The sequence below is a fragment of the Sceloporus occidentalis genome, unplaced genomic scaffold, assembly GCF_023333645.1.
Source record: "Sceloporus occidentalis isolate IW3139 unplaced genomic scaffold, rSceOcc1.0.p SCAF_1, whole genome shotgun sequence".
Lineage (NCBI taxonomy): Eukaryota > Metazoa > Chordata > Lepidosauria > Squamata > Phrynosomatidae > Sceloporus > Sceloporus occidentalis.
The window spans coordinates 94,255,351-94,276,296 of record NW_028316981.1 but is presented as its reverse complement, the minus strand read 5'-3'; the positions used below and the strand labels follow the sequence as shown (position 1 = coordinate 94,276,296).

The window sequence follows — 20,946 nt, the reverse complement described above, 5'->3', positions numbered from 1 at the left end:
GCGACCATAGAGAGGGACTATCCGCCTCCTAGAGCGTCACTCAGGAGGCGGAAGTCCCTCTTTCCCCCCCCCCCCGGCCAGCCAATTGGAGGCCAGCGCACCCCAGCAAAGGATGCTGGTGCGCGCCAGACCTCCGTGGTGCCAGGCCCCCAGCGGCAACGCTGTCTGCCTGGTGAGTCGGGCGGCAGCCTTTGCCTATGAGGGCATCGCCACAATAAAACACAAAGCCGCATGTGGAGGAAAGGCCACAATTTTATTAACGCAAGCATCAGCAAAAGGTAGGGTTGGCCAAAAGCATGAGTTCTGGATCATCTTACAACCCACTGTTGTAGGATAAATTGCATGTCATATAAAGCAAGGCATCGGGATGAGCTAGGGGCTAAATTAATGCCCTCTCATATTCATGCAACCCGCATATTGCATTTAACTAAAGCACCTAGTCACTTTATGGCCCCCGCAATGACCACAATGTATGCCCTCATTGCTCCCATGTCCCATAGGAACTCCCGATACAGTGCTATGCAACCTTCTAGAATATGCCTACCTGATCCAGAACTTCTGCTGCTGCCACAAAGACTGTTCCGAAGGAACGCCACCGCCAACCCTACCCCGAACGCAACACCAACCAGGTTCAGAGAAGCTGCCAAGCCGGCCTGACCCATGCAAAAAATAAAAAAATAAAAAATAAGTCCAAAACGGCTGAAGGTGCAAACATATCAACGCGTTCAGCCTACTGGATGTACATTGAAGAAATGCATAATGTCCACCAATGAAAAGCCAGGTTCAACCTCAATGCCGTCAGAGTGGAAACCAGTAATCGCAATGTGCAAAACAGCAAACAAAACAGTACAAAGATCCAGTGATCAAACATGTCATGAGAAAGGTAAGGGATAGGAGCACCCACGCGAACCAAGTGAACCAACCACAGCTCAAGCATGGCTATTTAGGAGCAGGGCCAGCTCCCCCGCTGTGCAGAGAGGCAGAGCAAGGAATCTGCGAGGCCAGAGATTTGGTAAGGGTTAAAGGGCAGGACAGCCTAGCATGAGGACCTCTGCAAGAGGCACAAAGGTGATCAAATTTGCACTGCATGCGAGAACATTTGCCAACATTGAAATCTCAGCAAACAAGGCCCGGACTATCGGAAGGAGCAGAGCAAGTGGAAGATGCAAGCAGCATAGCCTGAGTTCCAACTTCCAATAGCAAAATTTCGGAATGAAGGTGATCCCATCGCTCTCTAGAATTCTGGGAAGCATGCTGGCAGAACGCCGTATTGTAAACAATGGCTGCTGCCCCACTGGCGAACTCTCTGGCCTTAAGGACATGCAGCAAATGGCTGTCAAGCTGCCAAGCCCGTTCAGGGAAGGCCATGGAAAGCACAGCCCTAAAAACGGTGAAACCTTCTAGCCAATTGTCAAAATTGCAGTCAACTGGAGGGGAAAAGGGTGACTTCTTTTTTTCCTTGGACGAGGTAACCGCCAAAGCTGCTTGACCTGTCGGAGGAACCAAACCAAGGACATCAACGAAACAGCCTCTGAGAATCAGTTTCCTGGTTTTGCGAGGTAGATGAGAGCCAGGAGAGTGCTCTCCAGGTGCGCAAACTGGAAACCCTTGTGCTTCCTGGTCGGCCCAAACCCCCTGAAGACTGGGTCACCAGTTACAATGCTTGATGCCCAGCGCGGCAGGCCTGGGGCCAAGGCATGCTCAACTCAAAAGCGATCTCTGCCAGAAGGTAAAGGTGAGTTAACAGCACTGAAAGCATCTTGAGCAGCTTGTGAGGATCGAGCCTGTCAATGTCTTTTCTTGGCTCTGTGACCTTTCTTGCGCCATCTACGTCTGTTGTCACCATCAACGTTGCCAAACGCCTCGCTGTCCGAACAGGAAGATGATGACGACGTTGAACTGGAGCTGGATGACGACAAGACAACAGAATGCTTCACTGCCACAGGGGTCTTGTCACGGTCTGCCGAAGGTACTTGGCTGGAAGATGAGGCTCCAGGAGATCTGGCAACTGTCGGAAGTGAAGGAGATTCTGGATCACTTAGCTGAAGTGGCTTTTGCAATCAGTTCAGCAATGGAACGTGACAGCTCCGACATTGCTGATTGAGACAAACAATGAACAGCTGCCGATGGCCCAACATGTGAAGATCCTGATGTAGAAACTATTCTGGAACTTGAGCCCAACGTAGTACCAGAGGAGGAAGTGGCATTAAAATTCAAGGCCGGCATACGCTGAAGTCCCCCAGATTGACCAGATGTAATTTGCGTAGCTACTGCCGAGGATGTCTTTTTACGCCCCTCTTTCTTGGGCATGATGAATAAACAGTCAGCAATTGCCAGTTAGAAAGAGCAAATAACAAAACAGGTGGCTGAGAGAGTGTGACCAGGCTGAAAAAAATTTGAACAGAGAACAGCAAGCAAGCCCAACACAGGGGTCCTTGGGCAAGCCACACACTCTCCAAAACCAAAAGCCCTATCCAAATACGGGAGGGGAGGGAAAACAGCTGAAACTACTCACTAACTGGGCCCCATGGCAGGGAGCCCAGCCCAAAATGGCAACCGCAGCTCTCTATCTCCCAAGACTGCAGTAAGGGTGGGGAAGGGGAAGGAAGCCCCCACCTGTCTTGTGCAGGGCTGCAGGGACCCTAGTTCCAAAGTGGGGAGGAGGGGGCAAGCCACTTGTGCTCACCTCCCCAAAACTCTGCTCTGCTCAGCAGCAGAGCCAAGCATAAATGGCGCCGAGCAGGACACCACATGGCCTATATATAGGCCTATTCCAAAGGTGGGGGCCGAGAGGGGAGTCGCCCCACCCCCAGGAGCAGCCAGCCAATCGGCTGCCCTAGAGAACCTGGGCGACCATAGAGAGGGACTATCTGCCTCTTAGACTGTCGCTCAGGAGGCAGAAGTCCCTCCTTTTCCCCCCTCGGCTGGCCAATTTGAGGCCAACGCACCCCAGCAAAGCATGCTGGGGCACGCCAGACCTCCGTGGCGCCAGGCCCCCGGTGGCAACACTGCCTGCCCGGTGAGTCGGGCAGCAGCCTTTTTCTAAAGTATGATAAAGTCATTTGGTGTATTGCTTTCAAATATATTCCTTCTCTCCACTAAACTAGTTGGATGTGTTTTACATCGAAGCAAAGGACTGAGACTGCTTCTCCCCCACCACTAAAATGTTTGATATAGAATTTATTGTTCCTGTTGTTATGATGTTTTAGAAGACTGCATAGATTATTTGATTGTACAGACATTGTTATTCCAGACATTATGTTAAGTACAACATAACAATAACTATAATAAAATACAATTAAAATCATTAAAATGATTGCTAAAACAAAAATAGGACATTCAAGGGATCGTCAATAGGATGGTCCATATCAGTGGGGGCGACTGAGTCAATTATTCTGGGAAGGACTGTCAGAAGAGATCCAACTTGACAGCCTTTTTAAAGCTGTCAAGGCTGGTAATATGTCGAATCTCCTCCGGCAGGTCACTCCATAATTTGGGAGCGGCAGATCAAAAGTCCCTCTGGGTAACTGTGGCCAGCCTGGTTTTTGTTGGTTTCAATAATTTTTTTCTCCAGAGGACCTAAATGCATAGGGAGGATTATATGGAAGAAGGCAATTCCACAGATAAGATCAACCCAAGCCATAAAGGGCTTTAAAGGTACCTTGCACTGTACCCAGAAACCAATAGGCAGCCAATGAAGAGATTTTAAAATCTGTGTTACATTACTCACCTCTCCTGGTGACTAATCTGGCTGCCATGTTTTTAACTAATTGAAGTTTCTGGGCTAGGCACAAGGGCAGCCCCATGTAGAGCGCATTACAGAAGTCAAGGTATGAGGTTACTAGCGCATGTACCACAGTTTTCAAGTCCCCTGGCTCCAGGAAGGAACACAGCTGGTGTATCAGTTTATAACCTATTAAGATATATCTGATAACTTTAATAGCTCTGGAATAGATTATAAATACATAGAATAGACAAATAGAATTGGAAAGGGCTATATGGGCCATCAGGTCTAACCCTCTGGTCAATGCAGGGACTCCAGCTAAAGCATGCTCAGCAGGTAGCTATGCAACCTCATTTTAAAGACATCCAAAGAAGGAAATATTATCCTAGGCAGTTGGTTACATTGCCAACCATTCTTACAGTCACTTTGCAAGCAGCACATACATGCACAGTCATTCTCAAGCAAGCCTCCATAGGCAAGAAGAACTAATGAAACTTCTAGTCAGATTACAATAATAGAATCATAGAATCATATGAGATTATCACACCCGGTCCGGAACTTCACCCAAACGTCATCAAAATGGGGTGGAAGCAGCACGGTGTGATCATGCCTGGGGCTTCTAAACTGAAATGGAAGTGTTATTGTCATGGAATTGTCAGCAGAGAAGCCCTTTTCTTATTATTAACAGATTAATCTGTTAATAAGAAAAGGGCTGCTTCCCTGACAATTCCATGATGTTTCCATGAAGATAATGCTTCCATTTCAGTTTAAAAGCACCAGGCACGATCACACCATGATCCTTCCACCCTATTTTGATGAAGTTTGGGCAATGATGACGCCGCGTGTGATAATCTCCATAGAGTTGGAAGAGACCTCAAGGATTATACAGGGCCATGCAATCCAACCCACTGCCATGAAGGAATACACAATCAAAGCACCCCTGACAAACATCCAGCCTATGTTTAAAGACCTCCAAAGAGGGAGACTCCAGCACTCTTTGAGGGAGTGTGTTTCACTGTCAAACAGATCATACTGTTGGGAAGTTCTGTTCTGCAAGAGTTCCCATGTGTGATAACTGGGAGCTGAAACTGGTAGTGTATCATCTCTTGTTTGGCACTTTATATACCGGAGTTTACCAACCAAAAATGATCCCTCTACTGAACACACTAGTATTCCAGTTTGACCAGTTTTATTCTAAATTTCTGCCTTTGGATAAAAACCCAGCAGTATCAGTAGCTACAGCTATTTTTTATTTATTTTTTAAGAATAGGGATAAGAATTAGGAATAAATCCTGCCTGACAAAAGGTTCATAGAGTGGATTTGTATCCATATTCTAAAAAAACCTATAGTTCTTGCAAGAACAATTGCTTATATATTGCCTGACCTGTTGTCTATAACACATGCTTGCTATGTGACAAATAAGGATCAGAACACACTTCAGAAATAATCCAGTTTGAGACCACTTTAACTGTCCTCACTCAGTGCTAGAGAATTATGGGGACTGTAGTTTTCTGAGACATTTAGTCTTCTCTGTCAAAGAGCTCTGATGCTGCAACAAACTACAAATCCCAGGATTCCATAGCATGCAGTCATGGCAGTTAAAGTTGTCTCAAAATGGAATATTTTTGCAGTGTGTTTTGGACCTAAGAGAATGAGTATGATCTCACTAGAGAGCCAGCATGGTGTAATGATTAGAGCATTAGACTATGACCGTGGAAACAAGGATTTCCTTTTCCCCTCGGCCACTGGATGACCTTGGACAAGTCACATACTCTCAGCCCCAGAATACCCTGTGATAGGTTCGTGATAGGAATCACCATAAATTGGGAAATGATTTGAAAGCACATGACCACAACCACAGCAGCAGCAACAAGCTCGCTAAACATTGGACATATCCCAAAACAAAACTTTACTTCCTCTGCTTAATATGAATGTTGCCATTCACATCTATGAGAAAATGGAAAATATCATTTGCAGGAACATTGGGGATACTGATGATTCAAGGGCAGGAAAATGTTTTAATAGAAAATCAATACATATTTTTAAGACTTCTGTATAGGAGTGTAAATCTTCATTCCATTTGTGAATGAGAGAAAAAATAGTTTTCTTCTTGCTTGACAAAGAATTTTTGATTTTTTTTTCCCACACTTCTGGCCTGTTATTATGTGACCGGTGACCAGGAAAATGAATTTTGTGCAACAAATCCCATCGTATTTTGTGCAAAAATCCTTCAACTTTTTTGCACAAGAACATGTTTTGCATAAAGTACAATGTTTTATGGTTAAAAAACAATGAACATGAAAGCACACTATTTCCCATTCTTGCCCAGGGTGAAAAATCTACTGTGTGCTGACCATTTGAATAAATTATCTTGACATGTTGAGACATCCATTCTTGTTGAAGTTGAGAAAAATTGTGGACATTCTTTACATCCCGATATGTGTTGTAGTAATAGCATTTTACAACTCAAAAAGGGAGGACAGGAAGAAGTAAAAATATCAGAGAGAAGTAGTAAAAGCAACCATGTCAAAGTCATGATAACCATTGGTTTGTGACATTTTGGATAGCTATAACTGTACGCTCTGGTTTTTAAAGGGTTTGGAAATGTTCTCAGTCCAAAAATAGAGTTAATTACAAAGAAAAGCAAAATGATAGTCAGTGTCTCTTTTCAGAGGAAACATCTTCATTTCATACCAGTGGCTTTGGCTATGTATTTTAATGTTATGATATAGTTGAATATATGGATTTAAATATATGGTATTTTTTCTGTTTTTGTTTATTAATGATGATGAAAATGCATGAACATAAATAAAACAATGTTTACATTTTGCCACAAGTTTTTTTAAATATTATTTCAAAAAATTGTTAAGATCCCTTTAATATAGCATTTCTTATGTTAATCATTCTTCCTTACATATTCATAATTACATGAGAAACCTGGATGTTGCCATATATGCCCTGTAAAACAAATTCCTATCTATCAGTCTAGCACATTTCCCCATTTACATGCCACTTCTATTACTAAAATAATAACCAAATTAAACACAAAATCTGTGGATGCTCAAATCTCATTAAATATAATGGCAGAGCAAAATGGTTTCCCTTATATAAATTCCTGTTTATCGTCCTGTACATTTTCGGTATGTTCAAAAGCTGGTTCTCTGTGGCCATTTTGGCTTAGTGAGTTCTTAAAATTTTAAAATTGTGAGTCAGTTTTGTGGGTCACTGGGGGATGGGGCTAGAAGGCTCTTGGAATAGGAAGGTTTTCCCTTGTTGAAGAATGAAGGATAAACTACAACATTCCTTTAGCCTGCCACCATCAGTGCTCCATGTTGCTCTCTTTGAGCTTTATTAGTATATGTATTTGTTATTTTTGTTATTAATGTTATGCCAATCACTGATACATCACTCTTCTTCTAAGTGGATAACCCAGTGAAGGAAGAGGGCCTTCTCAGCCACTGCTCCCAGTGAAATTTCCTAAAGAAATTTGCACCCTAGAGAGGCTAGGATGGCTCCCTCCTTCATTCTTCAACAAGGGAAAACCTTCCTATTCCAAGAGCCTTTTAGGAACTGAGTGCAGTATGCTTAGTGGTATTGTTGTTTTATACCCTGCCTTTTTGAAACACATCCTATGGATTGCTTAATTTCTTTTAAACAATAGCATGCATGCACACACACACACACACACACACACACACACACACACACACACATATATATATATGAGAATGATGTTTTTGTAAATTTTTAAATCTGTTGTAATTTTATGAAGCTAAAGAGGTCCATCACTGGTTATTCGTTATTTAATTATAGTGGGACCTTGTTATCCCCTGGGGATCCTCCGTGGATAACAAAATCTGTGGATGCTCAAATCTCATTAAATATAATGGCAGAGCAAAATGGTTTCCCTTATATAAATTCCTGTTTATCGTCCTGTACATTTTCGGTATGTTCAAAAGCTGGTTCTCTGTGGCCATTTTGGCTTAGTGAGTTCTTAAAATTTTAAAATTGTGAGTCAGTTTTGTGGGTCACTGGGGGATGGGGCTAGAAGGCTCTTGGAATAGGAAGGTTTTCCCTTGTTGAAGAATGAAGGATAAACTACAACATTCCTTTAGCCTGCCACCATCAGTGCTCCATGTTGCTCTCTTTGAGCTTTATTAGTATATGTATTTGTTATTTTTGTTATTAATGTTATGCCAATCACTGATACATCACTCTTCTTCTAAGTGGATAACCCAGTGAAGGAAGAGGGCCTTCTCAGCCACTGCTCCCAGTGAAATTTCCTAAAGAAATTTGCACCCTAGAGAGGCTAGGATGGCTCCCTCCTTCATTCTTCAACAAGGGAAAACCTTCCTATTCCAAGAGCCTTTTAGGAACTGAGTGCAGTATGCTTAGTGGTATTGTTGTTTTATACCCTGCCTTTTTGAAACACATCCTATGGATTGCTTAATTTCTTTTAAACAATAGCATGCATGCACACACACACACACACACACACACACACACACACACACACACATATATATATATGAGAATGATGTTTTTGTAAATTTTTAAATCTGTTGTAATTTTATGAAGCTAAAGAGGTCCATCACTGGTTATTCGTTATTTAATTATAGTGGGACCTTGTTATCCCCTGGGGATCCTCCGTGGATAACAAAATCTGTGGATGCTCAAATCTCATTAAATATAATGGCAGAGCAAAATGGTTTCCCTTATATAAAATGAAAAATCAAGGTTTGCCATTTGGAATTTATATTTGTTTTGAATATATTCAAGCTATGGATGCTTGAATCCGTGGAAAAAAAATCCATGGATAAGGAGGGCCAACTGTAGCTCATTAGTTATTTTATATGCTGTCTTTCTCTTAAATTAGTTCTTAAATGGAAAACTGGGTGCAGCAGGCTTTTATTTCAGAGGAAATCCCTCTGAGTATTCCTTGCCTAAGAAAACTCTATAAAATTCATGTGGTTACCATATTTACAGGAAACACATACAAACTGTCTTCAGTCCCAGTATTGGGAAGGAAATATTGGGATATGAAAGAAAAAAATAATAATGCCAATAATTTTTGGAAACATTCTTGGATAAACCTTTATTGGGAACGGATACTGTTAAATATGCAGAAAATGGAAATTGTTCTCACGTTTTTCATACTGGTCATAAAAGCAACTTTAGTAGTGTATTTTTCCCCTCCTTTTTTCTAGCCTTCGGCAAAAGAAAGGGAACCTTCCCCAGAGACACTGGACTGGGCCAGCAAATTTAGTAAAATGCAAGCCATGCCCAGTGATGCATGCCAACCCTGTCTGTGGCTCCGATGGACATATTTACACAACCAAGGTAACTGCATGCAGTTAGTGAAAACCTTTGTGCAATAATTCAAGTTGCAATGAAAGCTCCATGAGAAATTTAATGTGTAGTATTTCAAAGCAAGTCAGTTGGAGAACTGTGGACAGAAAAGGGGACCTGTTGTTCCGTGTGTAATGGCCATGTGTAATGTTGTGGAGTGAAATTATCACTGCTTACAAGAGAATCTATCAGTTGTGCAGTTGTCATCAGGGTATTATCAAAGTGGAAAATGAAAGCAGGCTACGTTCTGAAGCATTTCTTGAAGTAAACCAAAATTGCCAGATTGAGTGCACATTGAGACAATATGGATGTTGTATTTCGACTGTGCAGAGAAAGCAGTCAGAATTGATTGAAAGCCTGCTATGTATATCTGTGACTTTATGCTACTCCATATTTCTTTTTCTTTATGATGTAGCTTAACACATTAAAACAGACAGTGCTGCACTGCATTTATATCACTCATTGCATGGCTGTTGGAGAGTAAAAGGGCTTGGTGGGAAGTGTAACATTTGACTTTATGGTGAAAATACAATTCAGAAGGATGCATTTATTTATTTAAATATTTATATCTCAAGCAATATAAAAAGATAAGCAGTGTAACTTGGTGTTGTATAGATCATATACACCCTACACCAAAGGCAATATCAAAGTAGTAAAGAACTTTCACATCTAAAAACAGGTAACCCAGTGGATATTTTAAAAACAGTCAGATTATTAATGCCATAAGCATCGATTCAGTAGAAGGAAATTACCACTTTAGTCATGTTTAATTCAGGCACTGACAGCTCACTTTATAAGTAGAGCTAAAATTTCTGTGCTTTGTTCTTTACCATGTCTTTTGTTGAATTACTCATTTATTTATTCATCCAGTCATTTAAATTATAACTTGCCCTATTCACAAGGGTTGTGCACGGCCATGATTCTGTATTAAAACAAGCCAAATCGCATAAAAATGCAGAAGAAAAATCCCCAATATAGATACCTTAAAATGATTGTCAAACTGCCTGAACAGACCAGCAAGAAATGCCAGCATCGAGGTGGAGTCGGGTCATGGTGACCGCACACTGCATGCCCCACCTCCACCCCAGTGTCAGCGTCACGCCATACACCTGACCAAATGGTGAGTGGTATCACACTTTTTCTTTGGTGCTGAAGAAATGCCGAAAAGCCACTACCACGGCAAGGGCGGTTTTTTCCGTTCTAAAAAGAAGCGGCATTTTGCTGCTTCTTTTTCAAGTGGCAAACTGCTGGATTGGGGCTTCAATGTGGTCCCAAGCTGGTGCTGAAAGGGGCAGCAAGACACCATTCTAGTGGGGTGGTCTGTTTAGCCCCAAAGTCTCTGTTATTTTTTTCTATGGCAACCAGTAGATTCCCCCACCCCCACCCCCACACAAATAATTTCTCACATTACATCTGGATTATATTAACATTCACAGTATGGCAAATCCATGGGGGAGAAGCATTCCATAACTAGGAATGTAATTTTCAGTAGAACACCTTGGTAACCATTTTTGAAGACTTATGGTGGTATAACACAACCAGGGCAGTTTACAGCAATTAAAACATACATTCCTACATCTCAAAATCCTACCCTCCCTTAAAATACAATTAAACAGTTTAGATTTAAAACAGAATCAAAATAGCTAACTGCAGCCAAGTCAGGATATAACAAGTGGGCCTTATTTTGGTGGCTGGGGATCTAGTTGTGAAAGGCCTGCAAATTATTATTATCTTAACAGCTTTTTTAAAGCTGGAATTCCCTAGCCAACATGTACCTCTATGAAAGTCTAAAATAAATGTGACAGATCTCATCCAGCAGACCATTCCATAATCTGGTAGTGTTTGCCAAAAAGGTCCTCTGGGCGGTAGCGGACAACCTAGTTTTTGTGGGCTGCAGCAAATTCTTCCCAACGGACCTGAGTGTGCAGGGCGGATTATACGGAAGGAGGCGTATAATCACAGGCAGGTTGAACCCAAGCCATTTAGGGCTTTAAAGATGATAACCAACACCTTGTACTGGGTCCGGAAACTAATCAGCAGCAAGTGAAGCAGTCTTAAAATCGGTGTTATGTGGTCTCTCCTAGTTGTATTTGAGACCAGCCTGGCTGTCTTATTTTATACTAACTGAAGTTTCCGAACCAAGCACAAAGGTAGTCCCACTTAGAGTGCATTACAGAAATCAAGATGGGAGGTTACCAGTGCATGCACCACAGTTTCAAGGTCCCTAACTTTCAGGAAAGGATGCAGCTGGTGTATCAGCCAGAGCTGATAACAGGCACTCCTGACCGTCACATTTACCTGATTAGCCATCTGGATGGACAGATCTAGGAGCACTCCCACTGTGAACACAGTCCTTTGAGGAGAGTGTGACGCCATCTGGGACTGGAGGTTGTATCCCTGTACCTGAGTTTGAGGCCACTACTGTAAGTACCTCCATGGCCTCTAGGCTGCCAGTGAGACTGCCCTGGCCCCAATCCATCATGGAAAGGGGCGGCTGCGGACCGCCCATTTTCTGCGGTCTGTACTGGGCCAATATCAATTTTATTTATGGCCTGGCTTTCCTCCAAAACTGTTACTTAGGCTAGTCCACAAATTAAAGTGGTTATAATATTATTATTTCACTTAAATATTCTGTGGTATATTTAAGGACAGAGCCTTAGCTAAATGACAGAGCACATACTAAAGGTCATCAATTCACACCCTGTTATTTCCAGTCAAAAGGAGTCCCAGTATAAGGACTGGGAATGATCTCTTTTTTTCTTGCCCCATTCCACCACACACACTAGATTCTCTGGGAGATTTTTGTTTGCCATTAAGTTGGCTTTGGCCCATTTATTCTTCTTTTTGTGTTTTCTTCCAGAAATAAATGTCCATTTTCTTGTAAATACTTTTCTGTTCCAATCTCCTCTTAGCATTTACAGTATGCTCAGGCCCAGTACAAACTGCCAGTTTGTGGTGGCCTGGGGCCAATTCCTGAGTTTTGGCCTCCTGTCCTCCAACCTGCCGCTCTTGTCCTCCAGCTCACTCTGCTTCTCCTTCTTCGGTCCTCTTCCCCAGCCCTAGGAAGCATGGCTGGATGTTCCATCCCTTCCTGGCCTTGCAACCAATCAGAGAGGCATCTGGCTGGAGGAAGGGGCAGGACTTTTGTGTATAAACAGTTCTGACATGTCAAATTATGTACTTAATAAATTCTATTTCAGTAGCTTGACAGTAACTTGTGGCACCATAAGGATATTAAGAAAACTTTTTGTTTTAATTAGTGCTGGCAAAATATAAAGTTCTCACTTCATATGCACTTCACTTATTTCTATACTATATTTCTTTCCTAAGGTGGGCAAATATCCTTTGTGTGGTTTTCAGTGTAATGCCTTTCTTATATTTCTACTTCTTTTTCACCTGGAACAGGAATATTTGTTACAGGTTTCACAGAAAATGTGGGTTGAAGTTTCCCCTGTTTACTGTGCAATAAATAGTAATCTTTCAATAGCTGTGCCAGCCCCAGATACCAAGTACAGAGTGCCTTTGAGCTTTGTACAGCAAGGAAGTGGACCTTTGTGAGAGTACTTTTCTGTGGCAGCACTTTGTTGCAAATGGCACAAACAGGTATCAGCTTCTTCAGTTTGACTCTGGTAACAATGAAATCTTTGGCTTAGGTTTGTTGTTGTTGTACAGGAACTTCTTTTGTTAATTAAGTTCCAAGTTCCAGGGGAAAGAACAACAGATTTTTCATTCAAAAAAGAAACATAGAAAAGCTATTGTGTGTGCCATTTGGTCTGCACTTCAAGCTGTATGGTAAATCATAACAAAATTCTAGCTTCTTGAAAACCTGTAATTAGAGCCAGTATTGAATGCTGAGAAAAAAATATGAGAATTGGCTAAATTCATACCAAATGCAGAAGGATCCATAGTCCCACTCTAGTGTCTTTCCTTTCCCCTCTGATGAGTACTTTATTACACATTCAGCTTTTCTCCCAGCCTTACTGCTGAAGAGAGGACAGGGTTTTACATTATACTTCTGAAATATTTCAAGTATTCTGGGAGTACCCTCTGATAGGGACAAGTCTTAGATTGCCTCTTAATTTTGAATCTGAATGTTAGCTTCATTTGCATGGCCCCAACATATCTGTTCCAGTGATTGTACAAATTTGGGACTGGGGTCCACCTGTCCGGGAATGCTGCCAGCAGGCACTTGACAGTAGCCGATAACAGAGCCTTAGCCCAGTGGAAGTGAAAGTAAAGCAGACCTTGCAAGGAATCAGTCTGAGAGCAGTCCGAGAAAACAAGCCGAGTTCAGAATTCCAGAAGTCCAAACGTTCCGAGAGTCAAGCCGAAGTCAGGATACCGAGAAACAACGTTAGTCAAACAGCCAAGAGATAATGAAGTCCAGTCCAAGGTCAAGGTAACAAAGAATCCAGATACTAGGAGCTAGTGCTAGCAGCAATCACGCCGAAAGATCATGCAATAAACTCAAGCAACCAGCATTAGTCTCTCTCCCACTTAAGTAAGGGAAACTCTCCCTCGTGCCACCTGAGGCTGGTTGGCTAATTGCCTCTCGGCAATCCTCTGTGATCTGCGTCTGCAAGAACTTTCGGCTCTTCTCTCTTTGAAAGAAGGCACCTGCAGGCAAGCTTCGTCTCCAGAGTCACCACTAGGCTGTGGTACCGAAGGAAGCCTCTCTTTGGCACTAGGACCTGGTTGAACCTCCTCCTCTGGGGCTGGAGGATCACAGCTGGGACCTGGCAGGGCAGGAACAGCACCTGGCGTTGCCTCAATCAGCCCTTACTCTGGAGGAGGCTCATCCTCCTCCTCATCCTCCGAGAGCTGATCTTGGCTGGCCATGACATCACCAATCTGCCACTGATAGCCATTCAGCAACAAGGTGGTGGGGAAGCGGGAACTACCTACATCATAGACATTGTGGTATGCTTTGAAGCCACCCTGGCAGTTTCAAGCGGGGTTGCTGTGAGGGTAATTCCACCGGCCCCTCCCCAACTCGAAGGTCAAAATAAGGGGGAGTGCCAAGGCTTTCCAATACTCCATTGTATTTTTGAAGTGGGTGTGCATGCCTTCAAGTTTCCTGTCAACTTATGGTGACTCCATGAATTTTACAGAGTTTAGGCAGGGAGTAGCCTGAGGTTTGCAAGTTATTTCCTCTCAAATATAGCCTACAACATCTGGTATTCATCTGCTGGCCTCCCATCCAAGTATTAGCCAAGGCTTACCTTGTTTAGCTTTCCAGATGAGACAGGATCTTTCCCATGTATGATATACAGGCAATTTCTGAAATAGTGTATCAGAACTACAGTGCAATGGGAAGGGAGACATTTTGCCTGTCTTCAAGCTGGAGGGTTTCAGAAACAGAATAGAAGGTCAAGGGGATCTTAGCACATTAGAGAAAGACCTGGAGAGATGGTCCTGGAGACTACACATTTTGGGTTGACCACCAATAAGCCCTATGCTCAGGTTTTGCTGGGTGCTAATTTCATATTTAAATTCTGCAGAAATCATGGTTCTCAATAGAAGCTACATTATATCATCTGCTGTATAAAAAGAACTGTGCTTCCACAGTAAATGGTACTTCAAGGCAATTGACTAAGGAGAGTTGTAAAGCCTTCTATATGTAATACAGGATAACACACACAAACACACTATGTTACTGCTGTGGTTTTTAGCATGACCAGCTTTTATAGGCTTGGCATTTAATTCAGGTGTTTGACTTCACACAAGGTTTCATTCCCTGTGCAATCTAAATTGTTTCAAACAACTGATGTGAAACTAAAGGTCAAGATTTACTGCCCTAGCAAATAAAATGTTGATGATTGTAAGTAATTATCAGGTAATTCTAGTGCCTGTCCAAAATTTAAAGGAATGTTCTAGGCTTCAGTGAACAAAGACCTTAATGAGCTTGACAAAATTCAGTGCAGCAGAAGTGGCATTTATGGATTATTGCTGTTTTGAATTGTAACCCAGAAGATGTGATACATCTGACAGGATGGAGATAATACTATAGTATCATAAATAAGGCTTCCTCTTAAACATGCAATGTTGAAAATCACTTGCCCTAATGTGATGAAATATATCGGAATATCTGTCTTAAGATATGAACTTTTGTGGAAAGTCTTCCATACAACAGTGGGGATGGATTTTTTTAAAGAAGATATACAGTGAGTCAATGGTATTCGCTGGGGTTTCCTTCCAGGACCCCCAATAGATACCAAAATCCATGGATATTCAAGTCCCATTAAATATAATTAAGTACAATGGCTTTCTTGTTTTCTTTTGTATTATACCAAATACTTCTTTGTCACCACAAGTTTTATCCTGATACTTCCAGAGGGGTGCCATTGCAAAGGGCATCCCTGGGCCAGTACTGAAGTCTGCTCTGGAGTCTGAATGGCTGCTCAGAGTCCATCAGGGAGGTTTCATAACTGAACTGTCATGAGACCTCAGGTGAGATCTGGTGTGAATCTCATGCCAGATCTGAAAGTAAATCTCACAAGACAGGAAATCTTATAAGATTTCAAGCATGATTTCAAGAGGCCATATAGACCAGTGAGGCCAGCTTTTCCATTCTGGACCAGCAGCTTCCTTATAGTGCTTCATATAGTCATAGTGTCTCTCAGTTGATGTTTAGCAACTGTGTTTCTATATGGCTATGGGGAGTCACTGCTTCATGGCTTTCTTATTTCCTTTATGCCGTATTTGCATTTATCTCATGAAAATATATAGTTTATGCTTTCTGCTTTGTCACAACTGGAAGCTGTGGAAGGGGAGAGGGGACATCAAGTCCAACATATGCTGGGGGAGGAGAACCTTATGGAAGGTTAGCAACTGTTTTAGATAATAAATGTGAGTTTGACATTCTAGCATCAATACAGTTGGTCAGCACCAGCCCAATGAGTGCAGCCTTCTTCTCCATCTTACAGCCCTGTAATTAGGTTTCCTGGCAGGCTTCCATTCATTCATCTGAAGAATAGCCCTCACATAATCCTATCCTTGTCCTCTGAATGCTCTTTTCTCACACAAGGTTAAGTCTGCTTGCCCTTCCCCTCCTCAACCCCTTGGCGAGTCTGACAATGGCCTTACTAGTCAGCAGGGTATCTCTAGTCAGCTCTCTGCTTATATTCTAGCAGCTGGTGGCTTCCATATCAATGATGTGGTGAATCTGCCAATGTGGTGATATCCCGTGTCCATGCCACCAAGGTAGGGAATTTCCTCCATGCCTTAGTTCATAATGTAAAGGTGCTATCCAAAGAGCTGTCCACATATTGCTTCAGCCTCTTGGATAACTCCTTTAAAACTATAATGGGCCCTTGGAATCTGTGGGGGATCCATTCTGGATCCCCCCCACACACACACACACAGATGACAAAAAAAAACATGCACGCACATTGCAAAGCAGAGACTTGGCATCTGCAGAGGCTCAGAACTACAGATGGCAAGCCTGCCCTTGATGCAGGTGTGCTTTACAATCCGTAGCAGATTTAGCTGCCCACTGACATGAAAGCATGAGCCACCACTGTGCTTAGACATGATTTCACTGGTGGCCTTTGGCATATGTAATTCCTTCTTTCTCTTTCAACTTTCATTTCCCAATATTCTAAGTGCTGTGACTATAAAACAAGGTAATTCAGAAAAAAGAGAGCCTCAAAAATATAGCACAGAAACATATGGAAGAACCCAAAAAGCTGTAGGGGAAAAAGCTTTGCTTTATTTCGCTTTTGAAAAACTGACTTGTGTCTTTTAAACTTTGTACTCTTTTTTAAAAGAGTATTTTCCATTTGGAACAGTTCCCCACAACTATATTAAGAGGAGTATACCTTACTATGCATTTTAATTTATTCTCTTACTCTCTTTGCTGCTTATTTTTAAGGGGAGGATGAAATTGTTCCTTTTAAATTAGAATGCTACTACATTGCATGATGGAGTGAGTTTATGATAACCAAAGCCACTGTCAGATGGATTTCAGATTTCCTGTTATTTTGGCTGTCCACAGCAGGGCAACCTTTTATAATAAATGGCCACAGTGTTCTTGTTTCAAGCATCCATATGGCTCCCACTGTGCTGCCAAAATTATTGGTTTGGACAAGATCACAACAGCCACCCCAATTATTCTTTCTAGTTTCCAGAAAGCTTGAATCTCACTAGCTGTAATCCTCCTGAAAGATGTTGGCCAGGGGAGACAACCATATTTCCAAGTGACTTTGTTTTCCTTGCTTTCTACTTTTAATACCTTGGTGACGGCAGGCAATCCAACTATCAATAGCGATGGCTGAATTTCCACACATGTTCTTTGTTTCTTCTCTGGCCATAATAAATAGTGATGTTTGTTCCATTTTTGTTATTGCTGCTGTTGTTGCTGCAGATTAACACTAACAATAGCATTTGGGCTTGCTGTGTATTCACTGGCAATCACTCTTTGGCATTTGATGATTAGGTTTCAGATGTAAAGGGATCTTGTAGCACCTTGGAAGCTAACTGAAACTATCTGAGACTAACTGATTTTCCGGATTAACACAGCTGTGTCTTTAGATTTCAGATGCTTTCTGTCAAGAAGATATAGAGCACTGTGGTCCAATATATAATACATAATACCAAAAATATGATTCTGATTAGGGTTGCCATAAGTCAGGACCTCCAAACTGGGACAAATGGAATGCAACATTTTCAAATGTAGGACACATTTTTAAAAAATGGAGGGCATGCGAAAAAATTTGATGATTTTTTTAAAAATGTTAATATAAATGCATGTTTCTTAGGCATGATCAAAATGGAGGACATTTGGGCATTATTCCTAGACAGATGGCAGAAATGTACTTCCCTTTCTGGCCAAACCACCCCCCTCTATTCCAAAACACATACAACAGCACATTTGGGCATTGAACATGGCTTTACTTAACATGGCCTCTTGCATATTTCAGAGGCTTATTCCATAACCAAACCCCTTGGGTTTAACACTTAGCATGGTTTAACATGGATATGCATATTGGACATGTCCAGGTGGTTTCACAAGAAGTGGATTTGCCGTTTCAGGTGTCTTGCACCAAGTGTACTACTAAGAAGTGTGTACTTGGTCAAGAGACTTTGTTTTTTCTTCACTGCGCATGAGTTTGTAAAAATCACAGCAACTTACATTGGCCATGCCTCAGAGGCTTGCTGATATAAATATCATCATCATCATCATCATCATCGCTAAAACAAGGCAGACTTGTTAGCATTAAAAGCACCAAAAATACACCAAAAACACACTTTGGAAGGTGACGCTTGACAACACACTCTCGGATTCAGAAGCTGACTCATATCACATCATCATCATCATCATCATCATCGTCACACTATCATTGACAAAACAAGGGAGACTTGTTAGCATTAAAAGCACCAAAAATACACAGAAATGCACTTTGAAAGTCACACTGTCACGTCTTCAGAAAGAGTGAGCTCCGGCCTCAGAAGCTGACTGATATCAATATCATCATCATTACTATCATTGTTAAAAGAAGGCAAACTTGTTAGCATTAAAAGCACCAAAAACACGCAGAAAAGGCACTTGGGGAAAAATACATATTGGAAAAAATACACTTTAAAAATACACTTAATAAAAATAAATACTGGAAAAATACACTTTAAAAATACACTTAATAAAAATAAATATTGCAAAAAATGTACTTTAAAATGTACTTTAAAAATGCACTTTAAAAATATACTTTAAAAAATATACTTTAAAATATACTTTAAAATGCACTTTAAAATGCACTTTAAAAATACACTTTAAAAATGCACTTTAAAAATACATACAGTATTGGGAATGGACACCCACCTCTTCCTCCTCCTCCTCTTCATCCTCATTGGCACCAAAAAAGGCACCAGGAAATGGCCCTTTCCTTTCCCCTCCGGCCAGCCCATGACCAAACAGAGGAGGAGCTCCTCCTCTGGAGTCTGGCTGGCCAATGGGGGCAGACTGGGGCTGGAACAGCCCCGCCCCCTACCAGCACTGACAGGCTCCAGCCTGCAGAAGGAGTGGGTTGTTCAGCCCCAGCCTTAGGAGGAGGAACACCTCCTCATTAGCCCCGTGTGAGCGCGCGAGAGGCCCTGCGCGAGCAGTCCCGCACGAGGGCTGCAGGAGCGGCCGTGCACGGTGCAACTTGGCCACAGCAAGCGCGGCCGCTATAGTCTTCCACAGCAGCAGCTGACCCAGGGCAAAACCAGGTCAGTTAGCAAACTGGGACGGGATGACCCCGCCCGGTTCAAAAGCGGGATTGTCCCGCCCCCAGGCGGGATATGACAACCCTAATTGTGATGCTAGGATATTGCCTTTGTTTCATAATAATGCCATTCTCTCAGAATATGTATGGTAATTTTATATAATGTTCCAAACAGGAAATCTACTATAAATGTTAATTGCAAATACCATATCAATAATCAAAATTAGAATGATAATATGTTGTTCATAATCATGGTAACAAACCAAAGGCAATGTGAGTGGGAGTATAAGAGGGAACAAAGGCTTCCTTTTTCTGGATAGAGTTTGCAAGTAGCAGAGATTACTGGAAAGAAATGCACTTCTTATGTACAAAGTATGCCTTTATATAATTAAGTGTACATTAACAGAAATGTATTATTCTAAGCTTCCTAAGTCTATTAAAACCAGTAAAGCCTATCTGAATATATATATATATATATATATATATATATATATATATATATATATACACACACACACACATACATCTAGGATGTAGGAGTAAGAGTGCTGAAGCAATAGATGCTCCATTCCCTTCAGAAATCTTGCTTCCTCCAAAGGAATGCACTGCCTCTTCTGTAACACTCCACTTTCTTTTCCTGATCCAGTATCCCTTACAATAGTAAGGTATTAGGGTTCTGTGGAAAAGGAAAACACTACCTGTTAATTATCATGGTAGTGCAAAGAAATTACTGGTTCAATATACTATAAGTCTGGAATGGCAGGCTATCCTTGGGATTAGAATTTCGCTTGCTTTCATGCTATTCCCACAGTCCATGGGATGGGTCAGAATTCTGTTGCATGTCATTTCTGAACTCTGAATATGAACAAAAACTAAACTAAAACTGGGATCGCTTTTAAATGGGATGGGTATTGTGGTTGTATTGTGGTTTTAATGTTTGCAATTTTATATTGTTTTAGCTGATGTTTTTGTTTTATTGTAATATGTTTGTTAGAATTTTTATTTGTGAGCCACCTTGGGTCCTTTCCTGGGAGAAAGGCTCCATAGAAATAAATCAATCAATGTAAATTTGCTGGTCCCTAGGTGGCTGAGATATTTTTGCTGATTAGTTTCTTATTTCTGATCCCATTTAACAAAATTTTAAAAATTCAGATGTGGTAGAAAGTGAAACTAAGGTGCACAATCTTAGTTGCAGGTATGTTGAACTGAGGGAAAAATGAGAAGTGTGAGTAATTCTTGAATCATTAAAGTTCCCTGCGTTTTTTGCTTATGACAGATTTATTTACCACACAGGCTAACAGTCTCATTTAAAATAAAAATGAGACCATACCTGAATAAATGCATTCCTCTTCTTAGAAAATCATAATCTTGGTACCTTCAGTGAAAGCTGCCTTTTGGTAACCACATTTAGGATGACATCCAAAGACTGTATCACCATAGCTTTAAACAGTGAGGCATTAACTACCAAGGCAGAATCATTTTCTGTTCATCCTTGAACTGTCATGCTCTTTATAGGCTGAAATTATAATTACAGATATTATATACTATAACAAAAGTGGTCAGTTTACAATTTTTCAGCTTGACCATGAACACATTTTTCTGAAAAGAAAGAATTTTAATTGCAAATTACATGAGAGTCAATGATAATTGCTATTAAGTATTCCTTTTGG

At 41.5% G+C, this 20,946-nt stretch overlaps 1 protein-coding gene across 2 annotated transcripts in view; it reads left to right on the top strand.

Moving 5' to 3' along the window:
- Positions 1-20,946, top strand: part of SPOCK1 (SPARC (osteonectin), cwcv and kazal like domains proteoglycan 1) — a 684,049-nt gene that overhangs the window by 474,191 nt on the left and 188,912 nt on the right. For both annotated transcript variants that reach the window (XM_089529606.1, XM_089529615.1), the window contains exon 5: positions 8,933-9,065. In XM_089529606.1, the coding sequence (XP_089385732.1) occupies positions 8,933-9,065 (133 nt within the window). The remainder of the gene's footprint in view (positions 1-8,932; positions 9,066-20,946) is intronic.